This window comes from Natator depressus, chromosome 11, assembly GCF_965152275.1.
Source record: "Natator depressus isolate rNatDep1 chromosome 11, rNatDep2.hap1, whole genome shotgun sequence".
Taxonomy (NCBI): domain Eukaryota; kingdom Metazoa; phylum Chordata; order Testudines; family Cheloniidae; genus Natator; species Natator depressus.
In genome coordinates, this window is record NC_134244.1 from 52327304 (window position 1) to 52343601 (window position 16298).

The window sequence follows — 16298 nt, forward strand, 5'->3', positions numbered from 1 at the left end:
CCATTCAGAAGTTTTAAGAAAAAACCTCAGAGGGGGTATAACCTTTAACTTGATTGTGTTTAAGTTAGAAGAATACTCTCTTGAATAAAATAAGACCCTAATAAAATGACAGGAGTATGCCTGTGTGAATCCAAACAAGCTACACACATACCTGAAGATTACGTTTGCTTTTCCTGATGTTGTGTTGCAACAAAAAGTTGTTTTCTATTAAAAACCGACTGAACTGATCGTCTAGCTGTGACAGGAGGTCATGGAACAGTACCGTAGCAAATGAAACGTTGTTGGCAGCATGCTCCCTAGAATATTTAAGGCATCTTTAATATTAAATGCAACCGTTAAACTGATATTTTAGAAAAATACGGTAAGTGAATGCATTTTTTTTTCAGATTCTGGTGTTAGTTTTTAAAAGCATTGAATAGGCATCTGTAGATTTCACTCAATTCCACTCTCTGTAACCCTTTTATTCATTCTCATCTCAAATGAATACTACTTTCTTTGCTTTTTTCTTAGGGTTACTCTTCAACATTGTGTATTTGCACATGTATTTTTCCTTAATCTCCACTATACTGAGGAGCTGGAAGTGGGATGTATTCATTTGCATTTTAATGAAGCTCTATAAAAAGATATTCTCTAGAGATTTTAACAATACTTTAGTTTGCTAGTGGAGATGAAGCTAAACACCTGGCTCATATATCCCTTTAATAATAATTGTCCATCTCTCTCTGGTGGACAAGCCAAACAGGGAAACTGCTGTGTACCCCTGAGCAGCCAACACCTGCACTACCCAAGAGGCCCAGACCAGATTGTTAAGTGCTGGAAGGAAGTCCATGGGAAACAGTGACTAGCAGCCACATAGGCAACTACTAAAGGTCTGTCCCCACCGCCCAATGGTCACTCTCACAAAAATTTACTGAACAGTTTGCTGCCCTCGTATTTTACTGCCCTAAGTGGCTGCTTGCTCTCACCGTACAACAGAGGTAACCTTGTTCTTAGATGTGCATGCATGGTTATCAATGAGAGCCATCGGCACACAAGGCCAGAACCTGGCACCATATATTTCAAAGGCATCACCAGTCAACTAATTTAATGGCACATTCCTATATACATTACAGCACGTTGCTCTCACCAGTCTTGATTTTCCAGCCATTGTGCCAGATACTGTCTGATTTCCATGGGAAAGCTGTCATCATACAGCTGGTGTACTTGCTCCAAGAATTTGGAATCAAGTTGCTGCAACTGATACCACTGAGTCATCCTGTGGAATCAAGATGAATAAAGTTTAATAAAATTACACAAATCTTATTCATACCTACATCCCAGTACAAAATATTTAAGAAGAAATGTTCGGCTCTACTATCTAAACATATTTTTTGATGGAAAATGTTTTTCTAACTAAACTAAATTTTGGGGGGAAATTCTTTTCACAGAAAATTTTCAGGTTTTTGTCCAAAAAAAAAACAAAAAAACAACCCAGGAAATGTTTGGTTCTCGGGTTTTCAGAAATTCCCAAAAATTTCAAGAAAATGTTGACAATTTTATTTGCATGGAAATAAACATCCTTTCCCAGCCAGCTCTGATTAAGGGTATGATGCAAAGAAGAATTTGTAAAATTTACATCTTTATTTAATGGAGAGTCAACTTAAAAGAAATCACACTTCTCTTTGAAAACTCTTACCTATTTTTGTTATAATTAACATTTAAGATTGCTATAACAGTGATCCCTGTCCAATTTGTTAATTTTGTGCATTTGACAGCACTTTGCATAGAGACAGTTTCACTGTTTTCCCCAATGCAGTCCTAGACCTTGCAATGGGGCTCTGTGCAGGAGCAGCAGGCTGCTTGCATATTGTATATTGCAGGACTGAGGTCTCTCATTCAGTTCCCCTTCTGCGTGTATGAATTTTTAATCCATCATAGGAGAATGAAGAACTTAAGAGACCTAAAAATGTGACTGCAAACCCATAAAAATGGTCAGGGAACTCAAGTGAGGGCATAGTACCTGAAACTACATTTAACTCAATACTGAAAACTGGATAGGATCTCTTTAAATGGAAAAATATAAAGAAACTCTACCTGCTTCCTCCCCTGCCCCACATCATGACTACTCAGGCTATGTCTTCACTGCAGTTAATCTGAGTTACCTAGATTGGAGCTAACTCCTCAGTTAGCCTACCTTGAGTGAGAGTGGCCACAGTACAAAATAACACTTGAGCCACAGAGCAATTGCATTACTATGCAGAGTGACTGGGTTAGCAGTAGAGCTGGTCAAGAATTTTTTGATAACTTTTATGTCAGAAAATGCCAACTGATCGTAGCCAAACGCTTTGCACAAAAGTGTCGGTAAGAGACAGACCTACCCCAGAAAAGCCAGTAGCCCAGTGGTTAGGGCTTCAAGTCCTTGCTTTGCCTGATCTTTGCCAGCAAGGACTGGACGCTAGGTCTCGCATGTCCCAGACAAGTGACCTAACCAGCAGGTCATAGTCTTTTTCTCTGACCCAATGAACATTTAACTCATTTATACAAAGGGGAACAGCTCCAACAGGACACAGAGAGAGAGAGAGACACACACACTAACTCTATAGCCTAGTATAGGGCACTCACCTGGAATGTGATAGACCCTAAGCATCAGGCTGTTGGCTGTTCTGAAGTGGGTCAGTATCCCTCTCTCTGGTGGGTCTCTCCCATTGTTTTTTCATGGAAAATTTTCAAAAGGTCTCAGTTTCATCCCGATGCAGAAAAGGATTTTTTTTTTATTTCAAATGTTTGTGGAATAAGACACAGCTGCCCTCCCAGCTCTAATTAGTAGCAGAGAGGGTTGTGTTAGTAGCCCTGATGAGTTGTGCTAACTTGAATAGTAACCTACTGGTTAAAAGGTTTCACGTGTAGAAGGGACTAGAGTTAGGGCAATACTTGAGTTATAACTCAAGTTATCTTTGCAGCGAAGACAAGCCCTAACAATAGAGAAGCAAAAAGTGAAGACCTATATAGTTGGGGGGGAGGCACCAAAGGGAGATTATATTAGAGTGCATAAAATTAGTGGTTGGATTGTTCAGATGTTGGATAGCATTTTCAAAAGTATCTAAGTCAGAGGGGTCTTGATAGATAATCAGCTGAACATGAGCTTGCAGGGCAACCCAATGGCTAAGGCAGCAAATGTGATCCTGTGGCCCAGTTTTAAGAAGGGGCATCTTGAGAAGCAGTAGGGAACTGGTCTCGCCTCTGTCCAGGAAATTAGTGAGACTATTGGAGTACTGCGTCCAATTCTCATGTCCAGAATTTAAAAAAAGTTGACACATTGGAAAAGGTTCAAAAAAGTCGTAAGAATGATCTGAGGTCCGAAAAGCCTGCCTCCGTGAGAGCCTAAGGAAGCTCAATCTGTTTATCTTATCCAAGATCACCTCTATAAGTACCTACACAGGGAAAAGATTTCTCATATTAGAAAGCTCTTTAATTTAGCAGACAAAAGGCATAACCAGGTCTGTAAGCTGAAGAGAGACGAATTCAGGCTTGAAATATGGTGAAAATTTTCAACAGTGAGAGTTGTTAATCACTGGAAGAAGTTACCTACAGATGTAGTGGATTCTCCATAACTGAGTCTTTTAAAAAGATGCTCTAGCTCAGGGATACTCATGACTTCAGTGGTTCAGGAGCCAAATTAGCAATCAACATTACCCAAAAGAGCCACAGTAGGGCGAATTCATTGTTTCATTTACTATAGTACTATATATTCATATTTAAAACAGTATGATGGGAAATATATAATAAAATAACTGGTCATTTTGCTGTGAGATTAACTTATCAACTACAACTGGTTAATATAGTATTTTCCAAAGTGTGGTACATGTACCCCTGGCGGTGAAAGAATTTCAAGGGGTACGCGGCAGAATATTTTATTTTATTTTACTTTATCATTTTTTTTAGCAGCAGAAAACAATTCACTAAAATTTAATATATAAGAATGGTGTACACTTGTATAGTAGAAATCCAGGTTTACATTGTAACTAAATATGATAACGCATTCAGTAACATCTAATAGCACAGCAGAGCCGACACAAACCACGCGTGCGTGTTACCGTGGCTCGGGCAATACACGTGCCTTTGTGGCATGCACAGAAGTCAGACTGACGGATAAAAGATAAAAGTGAATAACTACTTGTAGTAATCTAAAGATCGTAGCAAGTACATACTTGGCGTGTATTAATATACAAAATTTCTTTGTTTTTGTTGAACCCATTTACAATGGATCACTGGCTAAAAACAGGAAGTTTGAAATGTACAAAAGTAAATTGTGAAGGAAATACGAATGCTAATGATAATTATGCTGAAAAATGCAGTGATATGGCTACATCAGACAATTGTGACGACAAAATTAGTGAAGCGTGTGAACCATCTGTAAGTTTACTGAACGTATCAGCTGCAAAGAAAACGAAAAAAGACCGCAAATATGTTGAAGGATATCTTAAACTGGGATTTTCGTGGACTGGCGACGAGGTGGAGCCTGTTCCACTATGTGTGATTTGTTACGAGACTCTCACAAATGAAAGTATGAAACCATCCAACCTAAAATGCTATTTCAATAACAATGAAAGAATATGAGGGAAAACCTGTAGAATTCTTCGAAAATAGGCGCAAAGATCTCCAAAAGTCCCAGAAAACAATTCGTAATGTGACGGGAGGTGAAAATATGAAAGCTTTGGAAGCTTCATATAGTGTAGCATACTCACTTGCAAAGTCTGGAGCTGCTGAAGTGATTGGCGAGACATTAGTAAAACCTGCAGCCAAAGTAATGGTACAAGTGATGATTGGAGACAAGGCTAGCAAAGCTATAGATTGTGTCCCCCTCTCAAACACTGTTCATCATAGAATCACAGATACGGCCAAAAACGTAAAGCAGCAATTATTGTCAAGAGTACAAAAGAGTTGCTACTATGCACTGCAAGCAGATGTATCCACTGATATTGTGAACTTAGCTAATCTTTTGTTGTTTGTCAGATACGACCTGAATAATGAAGTCCACGATGATATATTGTTCTGCCAACCTATGCCAACACATACAACTGGAGAAGCTATTTTTAAAAGTTATTGATGACTTTATCAAAAACAATGACTTGGATTGGAGTCATTGTGTTGGAATAAGCACTGATGGTGCCAGAGCCATGATTGGTTCGAAGAAAGGAGTTGTTGCACGTATTCAAGCTGTTGCGCCAGAAGCAAAATTGACTCGTTGCATTCCCAGACCACGCAGGCAGATCTAAAGCAAGTACTGGATGAAGCTGTGAAAATAATCAATTTTGTGAAAGGCCGCCCTCTGAACGCCCGGCTGTTATCTCAGCTTTGTGATGAGATGGGCAGTGATTACACACAACTCCTATTTCACACTGAAGTGCGTTGGCTTTTGTGTGGAAAAGTTCTGAATCACCTGTTTGAGCTGCGAGAACTGCAAGTTTTTTTAGATGAAACCTTTAACCTGCAAGACTATATACACAACTGGAAACAGCTATGCAAACTAGCATATATTGCAGATATCTTTGCTCATTTAAACAATCTCAATCTATCCTTGCAAGGGAAACTCTCATCCATATTCCATGTCCAAGACAAAGTGAGTGCCATGGTCGCAAAATTGAAAGTGTGGCATAAACGTCTTAGTCATCGTGAACTGGATTCCTTTCCATCTCTTCATGATTTAGTAGTAAACTCTACTAACGAACTTGATAGTGATGTGTTGCAAACCACGAAGCAGCATTTGGAAAGCTTACAGAAAGATCTTCGTAAGTATTTCCCTGAACCGGACGGCACCTTTGAATGGATAAGGAACGCTTTGAACATTCATGATAAAACTTTGCCAAATAACCTCTCTGCTTCAGAAGAACAGCTCTTGGAGCTGGCTTCAGATAGCTTCCTGAAAACAAAATTTGAGCAAAATACACTGACGTCATTTTGGTTGGGGGTTAGCTCTGAATATCCAGCTCTATCGGACAAAGCTGTCAAGTATCTTCTGCCTTTTCCCACCTTGTATTTGTGCGAGATCGGATTCTCTGCGCTAGCTGACATCAAAACAAAAAAATGAAATCGTCTGATTGACGTGGAGCCCCATCTTCATCTTAAGATCACAAACATCAAGCCAGATATCCCCGCAACAGTGTCTGGTCAAAAGCAGTTCCATCCCTCGCACTGAATAGTTTGGTTTGTACTGAATTTTTCAATACCGAAATCATAAGTATTAAAACTAGTGCTTTCTTCAGTAACCTAACCAAACCAGCCCAGCATATTTTAATTTCAGAATTATACAAATTCACCATATATATAATATGCTGTTCTGCCAGACTGTTGATTCACTTATTATTTTAATTATTTCTAGTACTATTTCTATATGTAACTTATTTCTATTAAAATTTGTTTCAACTGTATGTAACATAATTTTGTATCTATTTCTAATAAACATTTAATCCAGAATGAAACTAATTAGGAGTGTGTTATGTGGCTACCACCCCACCCCCCGAATTATCTTCACCGGAGAAGGGCTATGCTGGTAAGACAAATGTCTCAAAAGGGGTACGCAACTGCTGTAAGTTTGGGAAACACTGAGTTAACAGAATCATAGAACTAGAAGGAATCTTAAGAGATCTTCTAGTCTAGGCCCCTGCACTCAAGGCAGGACTACTATCTCTGACAGGATTGGGCATGGTGGTGTGTGCCTGCCTAGCTACTTGGGAGGCTGAGGTTGGCGGATTGCTCAGGGATTCTAGGCTGGTGCGCTATGCCAATCGGGTGACTGGTGCCACTGACAGCCTGGCCAGTGGGTGGCTGAAGGACTGACTAGTGATCGGCACACTCTCTGTGAGGGCTGATGGACTGATCAATCAACGTGATCTCTGACAGGTGTTTGTCTAACCTACTATGTTTAATAACATAGTAAAAGCATCCTGATTGGCTAATAATTAAATCAGTGTTTTAATATCCTGTGCTGCGAAGAGCCACAGGATACACATTAAAGAGCCACTTGTGCTCATGAGCCTCAGTCAACTGCTCTAGTTCAGCCAGAAATTATGGGGTCATTGCAAGAATCGCTTAGCAAAACTCTATGGCCTATGTTACCCAGGTCAATGATCATAATGGTCCCTTCTGACTTAGATTTTAAAGTCACTTAGGCTCCTAAGTCCCTCTGAAAGTTATTTCTCTAATTGTGCATGTTCTCTCTGAAAAGGTATGCAAGTATCCAAGATCTTTACATTTCATGTTTCATTATACTATGTTCTTAATCCAATGTTCTTTCATTATGCCCTCCTAAAATCTTGGAACCAAGTTGTACCCCTCTGTGTGTATTTATTTAGGAAAGGGATATGGTACTAAAAAAACCTCGGATCTCGGAGGAAGCAGGTGATGTAGGTTCCCAACCCTACATATCTGGAAAATCTGAAGAGATGGGAAGGTCCAGTTCTGTAAAGGAGTGGCTTTTTTGTGTTTTGTTGTGGCACTGCCCCAAGGCAGCATAGTTCCTGAAGGATGCTGCCATTTACAAGTCACCTTACATGTCTGAAATCTCCCTACCTGTTCTTAAACTCTTTAGCCAAGACATCTGCACCTACTGTAGGGGAGAATACCATAGAGGTAAGCTCTTCTGTGCCTCTTGCTTTCACTACCTTGCCAGGCAAAGGAAGAGGCTTAGCATGTACTAGGGCCAGGGTTTTTCCACTGACTCAAGGAGAGGTTTGGGGTCATAGGAAGGATCACTGAATCTGTCACACTGAATCCAGTCACTGGAATACTTTGTGACGCTGATGCAGAGGGGCTGTGGTCAGTATAATAGGATAGGATCAGTGATGAGCTGAAGAACCGGTTCCTTCAGTCGCTCTGGGTCTTCGGCAGCACTTCGGTGACATGTCCTTCAGTCGCTCCGGGTCTTTGGCAGCACTGAAGGACCTGCCGCCGGAGTGCCGCCAAAGGCCCGGAGCGTGTGAAAGACCTGCCACCGAAGTGCCGCTGAAGGCCCAGAGTGCCGCTGGGTGAGTAAAAATTCTCAGGGGAGCTTCCCCAGCCGAGAGCTCAGGCGGGACGGAAAGGACGGTCCCGTGGGCCACAGTTTGCCCACCCCTTTAACATCCGGTTCAAAACCGGCTTCAAAATTTAACAACCGGTTCACGCTAACCGACTCCAGATCACCACTGGATAGGATCAAGTAGCAGTCATTGTGACTTGGTCAGAGCCTGCCCACCGGTAGGGTGCATGTGGGGAATGAATTTTATTCCCAGCATGAAGTTCCACTTCTCAGGGTTTGTGCAAAGGATGGGCTTAACCTCACTTCATTCCTTTCTTTTTAAATAAGTTAATTCAGGCCTCCTGAAGGATGCATACTGGCAATTTTTCACTTTATTAAAAGAAAGAGAGAGAAGTTAATCTTAAACCTTTCATTTTGATTGTTTTAACTCTTAAAATGAATCAATCCCACAACCCAAAATCAATTGAGTTGCAAAGTCTGTAACCCCTGAAATTTACTTACATTTCCACAACTCAATACTCCTGCTTGTCTACTCCCCCGCTAACTATAGATGAGACTATATACAAGACCCCAGGTGGCTGTCAATGTCGCATACAGCCACTTCTGTGCCTTTTCTCTTCCCTCAGTCTTGCCAAGTTCAACCGACCTGGAGCTCAGATCTGCATTTCTAAAGTCATTCTTACATAATTTCAAACCCTAGTGAAAAGGATCAAAGACTTTTTTTTAAACAAAACACAATTTTGAATTATAAGCCCTGATCTCTAAGGAGCAATTGGTACCCAGCATCAAACTTACTCTTCCTCTTTTTTTACATGAAAAGCAACAAACTCCTGGTAGCTTTACTGTTCTGGACCACTTGGTGAGTGAGTTTTGCTATTTGCCCCATAAACTGACAGATACGTTTGCTGATTTTTGTACAGAAATTTCTGTACAACTGATTGGGGCTCAGTGGTTTGAGCATTGGCCTTCTAAACCCAGGGTTGTGAGCTCAATCCTTGAGGGGGCCATTTGGGGATGGGGTAAAAATTGGGGGGATTGGTCCTGCTTTGAGCAGGGGGTTGGACTAGATGACCTCCTGAGGTCCCTTCCAACCCTGATATTGTATGATACTGAAAAATAAGAACGTCTGTGATTCCAGGCACATGTTTGTTTTGCTGTTTAACTTAAGTCCCTATGTGTTCAGAGCTACGCTGTAAATAAAACTTTCAAAAAAGTCTGAAACCGGTTCATTTAAAAAAGGGGAATTTAAAGTAATTTCAGTCACTGCAACTGCTCCTTTTTCCTTCTGGTTCGACAGTCACATTTTCCTTTTTTGTTACAAACATCTGTCTGTTGCCTAATGCTGTACAGAACGCACCGCCAGAGAACTCATTATATGTGCTGTCAAATGTCAATGTAAACAACAAGCTTCCCCTCCCCCCCCCCTCTAATCTTTCTCCATTATAACAGGTGAACAAAATTTCAAGCTAAAGTGTGATCTTCACCGTGGTAGTGTCCCCCTTTAAACTGCAAGCTGGTAGTTTCAGGGGGGTCGAGCAAGGCCTGTGATCAATCCGACTTTGCACTCTGCTGCTCTCCCGCCCGCTGGGACTCGTGTTCCCTGCACTTCAGCCGGCGCTGCTCCAGGAACGGAGTGTCCCCCCGCGTACCGCTGCCTCTGATGGAGGGGAGCAGCGTTACCCCCTCGCCGGCCCTGGGGCACCCATCGCTGAAGGGACTGGGCGGAGGTCACACAGGAAGGAACCTTGTGACAAACCCGGGGAACAGAGGGCGGGTCCCGCGAGGCTCGCTGCAGCCCTGGGAGCGCCTATCCCTCCTTTGCTCCCCGGGCTTGTCTCGGGCCACTTCAGTCCCGGGGCCGCCCCTGGCCCCGGCAGGGCTGAGCTCGGAGCCCGCGGCGGCTTCCGCCCGGCGTTAAGGGCCCCAGCAGCAGGGCGGGCAAAGGGCCCGTGGGCGCCTCCTTGCCCGGCAGCCGGCGCGGACCCCAGCTCGGCGTGCGGGGCTGGGCAGGCGAGCATCGCGCGCACTCCGCCCTGGGGCTGGCGGCGGCCGGGTCCGCGGGGACACTCACCCGGCTGTCGAGAGGAGGGCTCCGGACCCCGCTGTCACCGCTCCGCTGCTGCGCCGGCAAAGCGAAACCGAGCCGAGAAATAGCAACAAAGCGAGAGCCACGCGGCCAGCGCCCGGCCCAATCCCGAGCCACAGCCAATCCGCTGGCTCCGGCAGCCGGAGACCGGGCCGTTCCCGAAAGCGTCCTCCCCTCCCCCCGCAGAGCCCCTGCACCCTCCCCCCCGCTCAGCCCCTTCACCCTCCCCCCCCCCCCGCTCCACGGGGCTAACCCCCACCCCGCAGAGCCCCTTCACACATACCCCCCCCCGGCTCCACAGGGCTAACCCCCACCCCGCAGAGCCCCTTCACCCTCCCCCCCCGGCTCCACAGGGCTAACCCCCACCCCACAGAGCCTCCCACCCACTGTCCTGCTCCACAGGGCTAACCCCCCCCCCAGAACCCCTTCACCTCCCACCCCCGCTCCACAGGGCTAATGCCCCCCCCGCAGTGCGCCCCTGTTGGGCTCCACAGAGCCCACTCCACAGGGCTAAGCCCCACTCCACAGAGCCCCTTCTCCCCGCCCGGCTCCACAGAGCCCCCCCACACTCCACAGGGCTAAGCCCCCCAACACACGGAACCCCCTCCTCTGCTCCACAGGGCTAATCCTCACCCCACAGAGCCTCTTCCTCCCCACACTGCTCCATGGGGCTAACGCCCGCCCTTCAGAGCCCCCTCCCTCCCATCCCACTCCACAGGGCTAACCCCCACAACCCTCCCCACTGTCCTGTTCAATAGGGCTAACTATCAAGCAGCAATTTCCACTCACCACATTCTGCTTATTCAGATGTGTTGCAATCAACTTTCAGAAACTACCTAGTTCAGTTGGCAGCCATAGATTGACCTTTGAGTACAGCCTTGCCTTGTGCCATGTCTACTTAAGTGATTTACTGGGAGTTCGAAAGGTTTTTATTTTTCACTATTAATTCCTCAAAAAGGGGTCAAGAACATTTTAACTGCTGTATGTGCTAAAAAGAAACCCATTCATGAGCATGTTTACGGCACTTACAACCTTCATGTTTGAGAATTGTAGCAAAAAGATGACAGTAAATCAATAAACCACCAAATTCCATGGGAAAAATCATTTTAATGCAAGTTCTCCTCACTAGCTTTGAATTTTAGTGGTGCATTGTATGACAACTTGCTTGTGTTGCACCTCTTGCAAACTTTGGTTTCACTGTTGCATTTTGATTTAAAATAAAATAAACCTTTCCCTTCCAGTGCCCCATGAAGTTTTTTGATATATTGTTTTTTAAAAAAGGCATTCAGTAAAAAGCTGCACTAGTTTTGCTGCACAGTGCTGGTGCCATAGCTTTCAGAAACCCGATAGTGAAATCTAACCTTGACATTTAGACAGAGAAATTAAGGGCCTATATTGCAAATTGCTGTGTGCCCTCAACTCCTGCTTAAGTCACAAGAGGAGGGTTTGTGTCTTTAAAGAGAAAAAGACTAGAGTATCTCAGCATGACTATTTTAGGGCTTGCCTCACTGTCCCCTCAGTCTTGCTGCCATTGAAGTCAATAGCAAAACTCATATTGTCTTCAGAGAGGCATGTGTCAGGTCAAAGTACATACCACAGAGAGACACTTCTCCAAGGTACTAATGGAGGATTTTTTGACAGTTGGCTTGAGGCCCATACTTTTCATGAAGCCTCTTAATTCTGCTTGGAGACTGGGAGGGGAAATTATTTAAAGTAGTTTCCGTTTGTCATCAGCATTTTTATTTGTTTTTGAATCTATTGAACAACTCTGATTGTCAGCTTTGTTTTCACCAATATAAATCTGTAATAAGAACTCCCATAGAAGACAAGCTGAATGTAGTTCTTTTGCTTTGTCTAGGCCAGTGGTTCCCAAACTTGTTCCGCTGCTTGTGCAGGGAAAGCCCCTGGCGGGCCGGGCCAGTATGTTTACGTGCCACGTCCTCAGGTTCGGCCGATCGCGGCTCCCAGTGGCCGCGGTTCGCTGCTCCAGGCCAATGGGAGCTGCTGGAAGTGGCAGACAGTATGTCCCTTGGCCCGCGCCGCTTCCAGCAGCTCCCATTGACCTGGAGCAGCGAACCGCGGCCACTGGGAGCCGCGATCGGCCGAACCCGCAGACGCGGCAGGTAAACAAACCGGCCCAGCCCGCCAAGGGCTTTCTCTGCAGAAGCGGCAGAACGACTTTGGGAACCACTGGTCTAGTAGATGATCCAAATATGATATTTTTTCAGCAGAGGACTTACCGTTCCCACTTTTAAAACAGTATGTTCTGGGAAAAACTCATAAAGTTGACATCATGATATTTGCATTAGCCACAAAATATATTAGAAGGTTTTGAATTCTGTGCAAGTGTTCTTGGGACAACCCAATTAAAATAAGGGTTGTGTTGCCAAAATTATGTCTCTGGGCACTGTGCACACGTAATGGGGAAATTCTGCTTTGACTTATAATGGAATAACGGATTGAAAAGGGTGGAGACCAGTGCACTGTTTGACCCAATTTGCTAATAAAGGCCCCGATCCTACAATGTGCTCTGTGTGGGTCAGCCTCTGCATCTATGGAGCCCACTTCATGGGTTGGAAAGCAGTATTCCTCCAGTGGGGTTTCATTGGATACGTTAACGCAGAACAGGGCCTGTTATATGTGCATTAGCTTTAACTTTCCATTTCCTTTATTGTATTGTATTTTAATCACAATCTTAATTTTATTTGAAGATGGGTTTGTATTTGAATCTTACAAATAATTCATGTTAAGCACTATTAAGAATAGAGATGATATTCTTTGGGGGAAATGCCTAGCTAGCACAATGGGATCCTAACAGGGGGCCTGTGGGTGCTACCACCACATGTTAAACAATAATAAAAATAAAGTAAGAACCAGGACCAATGCCCAACTAAGTACTTATTCTTAACTCATTGCACTATGATTTTAGTCACCCAGCTCCCATAGACACTAACGGCAGTTATAAAGCTTAATCCCTGTCCACCTAATTGAGAATATAGCCCTATGATTTTTGCTGTTATAAGAACCAAACCATGACTTGTCAATCACAGATTTGTGGCCAGTGACCATGAACCAGTTATAAGTACAAAGGTACATATGACAAAAGTATATAGCTTTGTACTCCTATGGAGTACTATGGGACCCCTTTCTCAGCATTGCCCCTCAATTTACCCTGTCCTGTTTTTTAAGATCATTGTTATAGTGCATTGGCTAAAGCAGGGGTGGGCAAACTTTTTGGCCCGAGGGCCACATCAGAGTTGCACAACTGTATGGAGGGCCAGGTAGGGAAGGCTGTGTCTCCCCAAACAGCCTGGCTCCCGCCCCCTATCCACCCCCTTCCACTTCCTGCCCCCCTCAGAACCCCCGACCCATCCAACCCCACCCTGCTCCTTGACCTCTGACCACCCCCTCCCAGGACCCACCACCCCCCAGCACCCCACCCCCCACCACTCCTTGTCCCCTGACTGCCATGACCCCTATCCACACCCCTGCCCCTAACTGCCCCCCAGGGACTCCACCCCCTGTCCAACTCCCCCTGCTCCCCGTCCCCTGACTACCCCCCCCAGCACCTCCACCCCATCCAACCACCCCCTGTTCCCTGTCCCCTGACTGCCCCCCGGGACCCCGCACTCCCCGTCCCCTTACCATACCAGCTACGCCGCCTCGCTGCCCAGCAGGAGTGTCGGGCCAGAGCGCTGGCGGTGCAGTGTGCTGAGGCTGCGGGGGAAGGGGAACAGTGGGGGAGGGGCCGGGGGCTCAAGGGCCAGGCAGGACGGTCCAGCAGGCCTGATGTGGCCTTAGGGCCATAGTTTGCCCACCTCTGAACTAAAGCATTGTTTACAGTATTGTTGGAGCAGTGTGTGTCCCAGGATATTAGAGAGACAAGATGAGTGAGGGAATATCTTTTATTGGGCCAACTTCTGTTGGCGACAAGCTTTCAAGCCCCACAGACCTCTTCTGCAGGCCTTTTCCCAGATGACTTGTCTGCTAGGGTTGGCAACCCTCCAGGATTGTCCTGGCTGCTCCAGGAATTGAAGATTAGCTTTTAGTTAAAGGTTGTTACAAGGAAGAGGGAGAAAAATTGTTCTCTCTTTAACCTCTGAGGATAGGACAAAAGCAATGGGCTTGAATTGCAGCAAGGGCAGTTTAGGTTAGACATTAGGAAACACTTCCTTTTGGGGTGGTTAAGCACTGGAATAAATTGCCTAGGGAGGTTGTGGAATCTCTATCATTGGAGATTTTTAAGAGTGGGTTAGACAAACACCTGTCCGGGATGGTCTAGAACAGTGACGGGCAACCTGCAGCCTGAGGGCTGCATGCAGCCCATCAGGGTAATCTGATTGCGGGCTGCGAGACATTTTGCTTTCGTTGACTGTCTGCAGGCACGGCCCCCGCAGCTCCCAGTGACCATGCTGGCTCTGCTTCCCACTGCAGGGAACTGCAAACCGTGGCCACTGGGAGCTGCAGGGCACCGAGCCTGTGGACAGTCAATGTCAGCAAAATGTCTCTCAGCCCACAATCAGATTACCCTGATGGGCTGCATGCGGGCCGCGGGCCGCAGATTGCCCACCACTGGTCTAGAACTTAATCCTGCCCTGCATGCAGGGGGACTGGACTCCATGACCTCAAAGTTTCTTCCAATCCTACGATCTGAAGCACTTGTCCAGAAGCACAAGCTTTACAACCCGCAGCAGGCAGCCTGATCGCACCTTGGCAGGCACCCAGGGCCTGGAAACACTGGCTGGCCTCTGGCCGAGTGGCTGACGGGGCCAGGGAGGCAGGAGGCGTGAGCGAACCCGGGAACAGCTGAGCCACGTGGTTTCTGAGAAAGGACTCCCGGAGCTAGAAGGCGGCGATTGATAGGAAAGCGAAAGTTAAAGCAGCGGGGAAATGGAGGTTACCTTGAGCAGCTGTGTCCCTGGCCCTGTGCCCTCGCTGGGGAACGGGCTGACTTCCCCCCCTTCCCTACCGCATTGTGTTAGCTCGCTGGGTGACCAGCTAGCAAAATAGGGTGTTTGAATCATTTAACAAATGCTCTGCCTGAAAACCTGCCGGGCCGCTTGACTGCCTGGTGCATTTTTAGCCGGTTGCTGTGCCTCTGGCCTTTGCTGTCATTTGAGTGCTTGACTTTTCAGCCTGATGCTGCTCCTTCAAGGTGTGCTGGAATAATACAGAGGCGTCGCCTGCAGTACCGCCTGCAAGGAACGTGGCCAGCTGAATATATATCCCCATCCTCCTGGCAGCCTCCAGCCCTTTCAATGCAAAGGATTCCAAAGCAAGTTTACACCAATGACCCATGGAGTGCCACCAGTTTTTAAGCAGAACACCCCCATTGCTTCCTGCTTGGTATGGCGTGGTGCATGAACAAGCATCACTGAACTGCAGCCACCTCTGGGGTGGAAGATGGGTGTCAGGTAGTTGCCAACACATGTCAGGATGCTGGTGGAAGAGAAGTAACATAGTTTTTGTTTATAGACGTGTTTGTCACCAAGACACTGATTTAAAAGGGCAGAGACTCAGGACCAATATTTTGAAAACAGCAAAAGCAATTTTGATCCATCCTAAAAATACAACCATAATATCTCCTTTGTTGTTGCAACATGATTTTGCAATTCTTCTGTTGGTAATAAAACTAGAGGTGTTACATGTGTGTTAATAGAAAATTGGGGTGGAAATGAGCTATTGTGGATTTTATTAAGCACTGACAATGTGCTTGACACTGTACTATACACACAATACAGACAGTCACTCCAAATCTAGACAAGATGGATTCAAAGCAGACAGGATGCACTGGGAAGTACAGAGGAGGAAATAATCATGATAGTTTTGTGTGTGTGATGACTTATTGACTCATTTTTTCTGGGTACTTGTGGAAGAAGCGACCTTTCACGAGGGGGGTTTAAGTTATAGAATCACTGGTTGCCATGCCATGGTTAGGTTTGCAGCTATACTTTCTTTCCAAATCTTCTTACACCGCCATTATTTCCCCTAATTTTTAGTAAGGAATGAGCTTATTGCTCTGAATATTTTTGGGTTTCCTCACACGTAGAAGTTTTTTTTTTTCTTAGAGTGTAAAAACTCTACGATAAAGAGCTGTCAAATAAGACACTGTGAAAAATGACCCACTTTTTACATTTGGAATAAAACATCTCATGGTTTGTCAACCACCAGTTAAAGACATGCTAAGCTGGCATTTGTTGACATGTATATTGTGGA

At 45.4% G+C, this 16298-nt stretch overlaps 1 protein-coding gene across 2 annotated transcripts in view; it reads right to left on the bottom strand.

Moving 5' to 3' along the window:
- STAT1 (signal transducer and activator of transcription 1) overlaps nucleotides 1–10226 on the bottom strand; it is a 44351-nt gene extending 34125 nt beyond the window's left edge. For both annotated transcript variants that reach the window (XM_074967784.1, XM_074967782.1), the window contains exons 1-3: nucleotides 10068–10226; nucleotides 1127–1255; nucleotides 152–296 (exon numbers count right to left, since the gene is read on the bottom strand). In XM_074967784.1, coding sequence (XP_074823885.1) covers nucleotides 152–296; nucleotides 1127–1254 — 273 coding nt within the window. In that variant the 5' untranslated portion in view covers nucleotide 1255; nucleotides 10068–10226. The remainder of the gene's footprint in view (nucleotides 1–151; nucleotides 297–1126; nucleotides 1256–10067) is intronic.
- Nucleotides 10227–16298: the final 6072 nt, after the last annotated feature.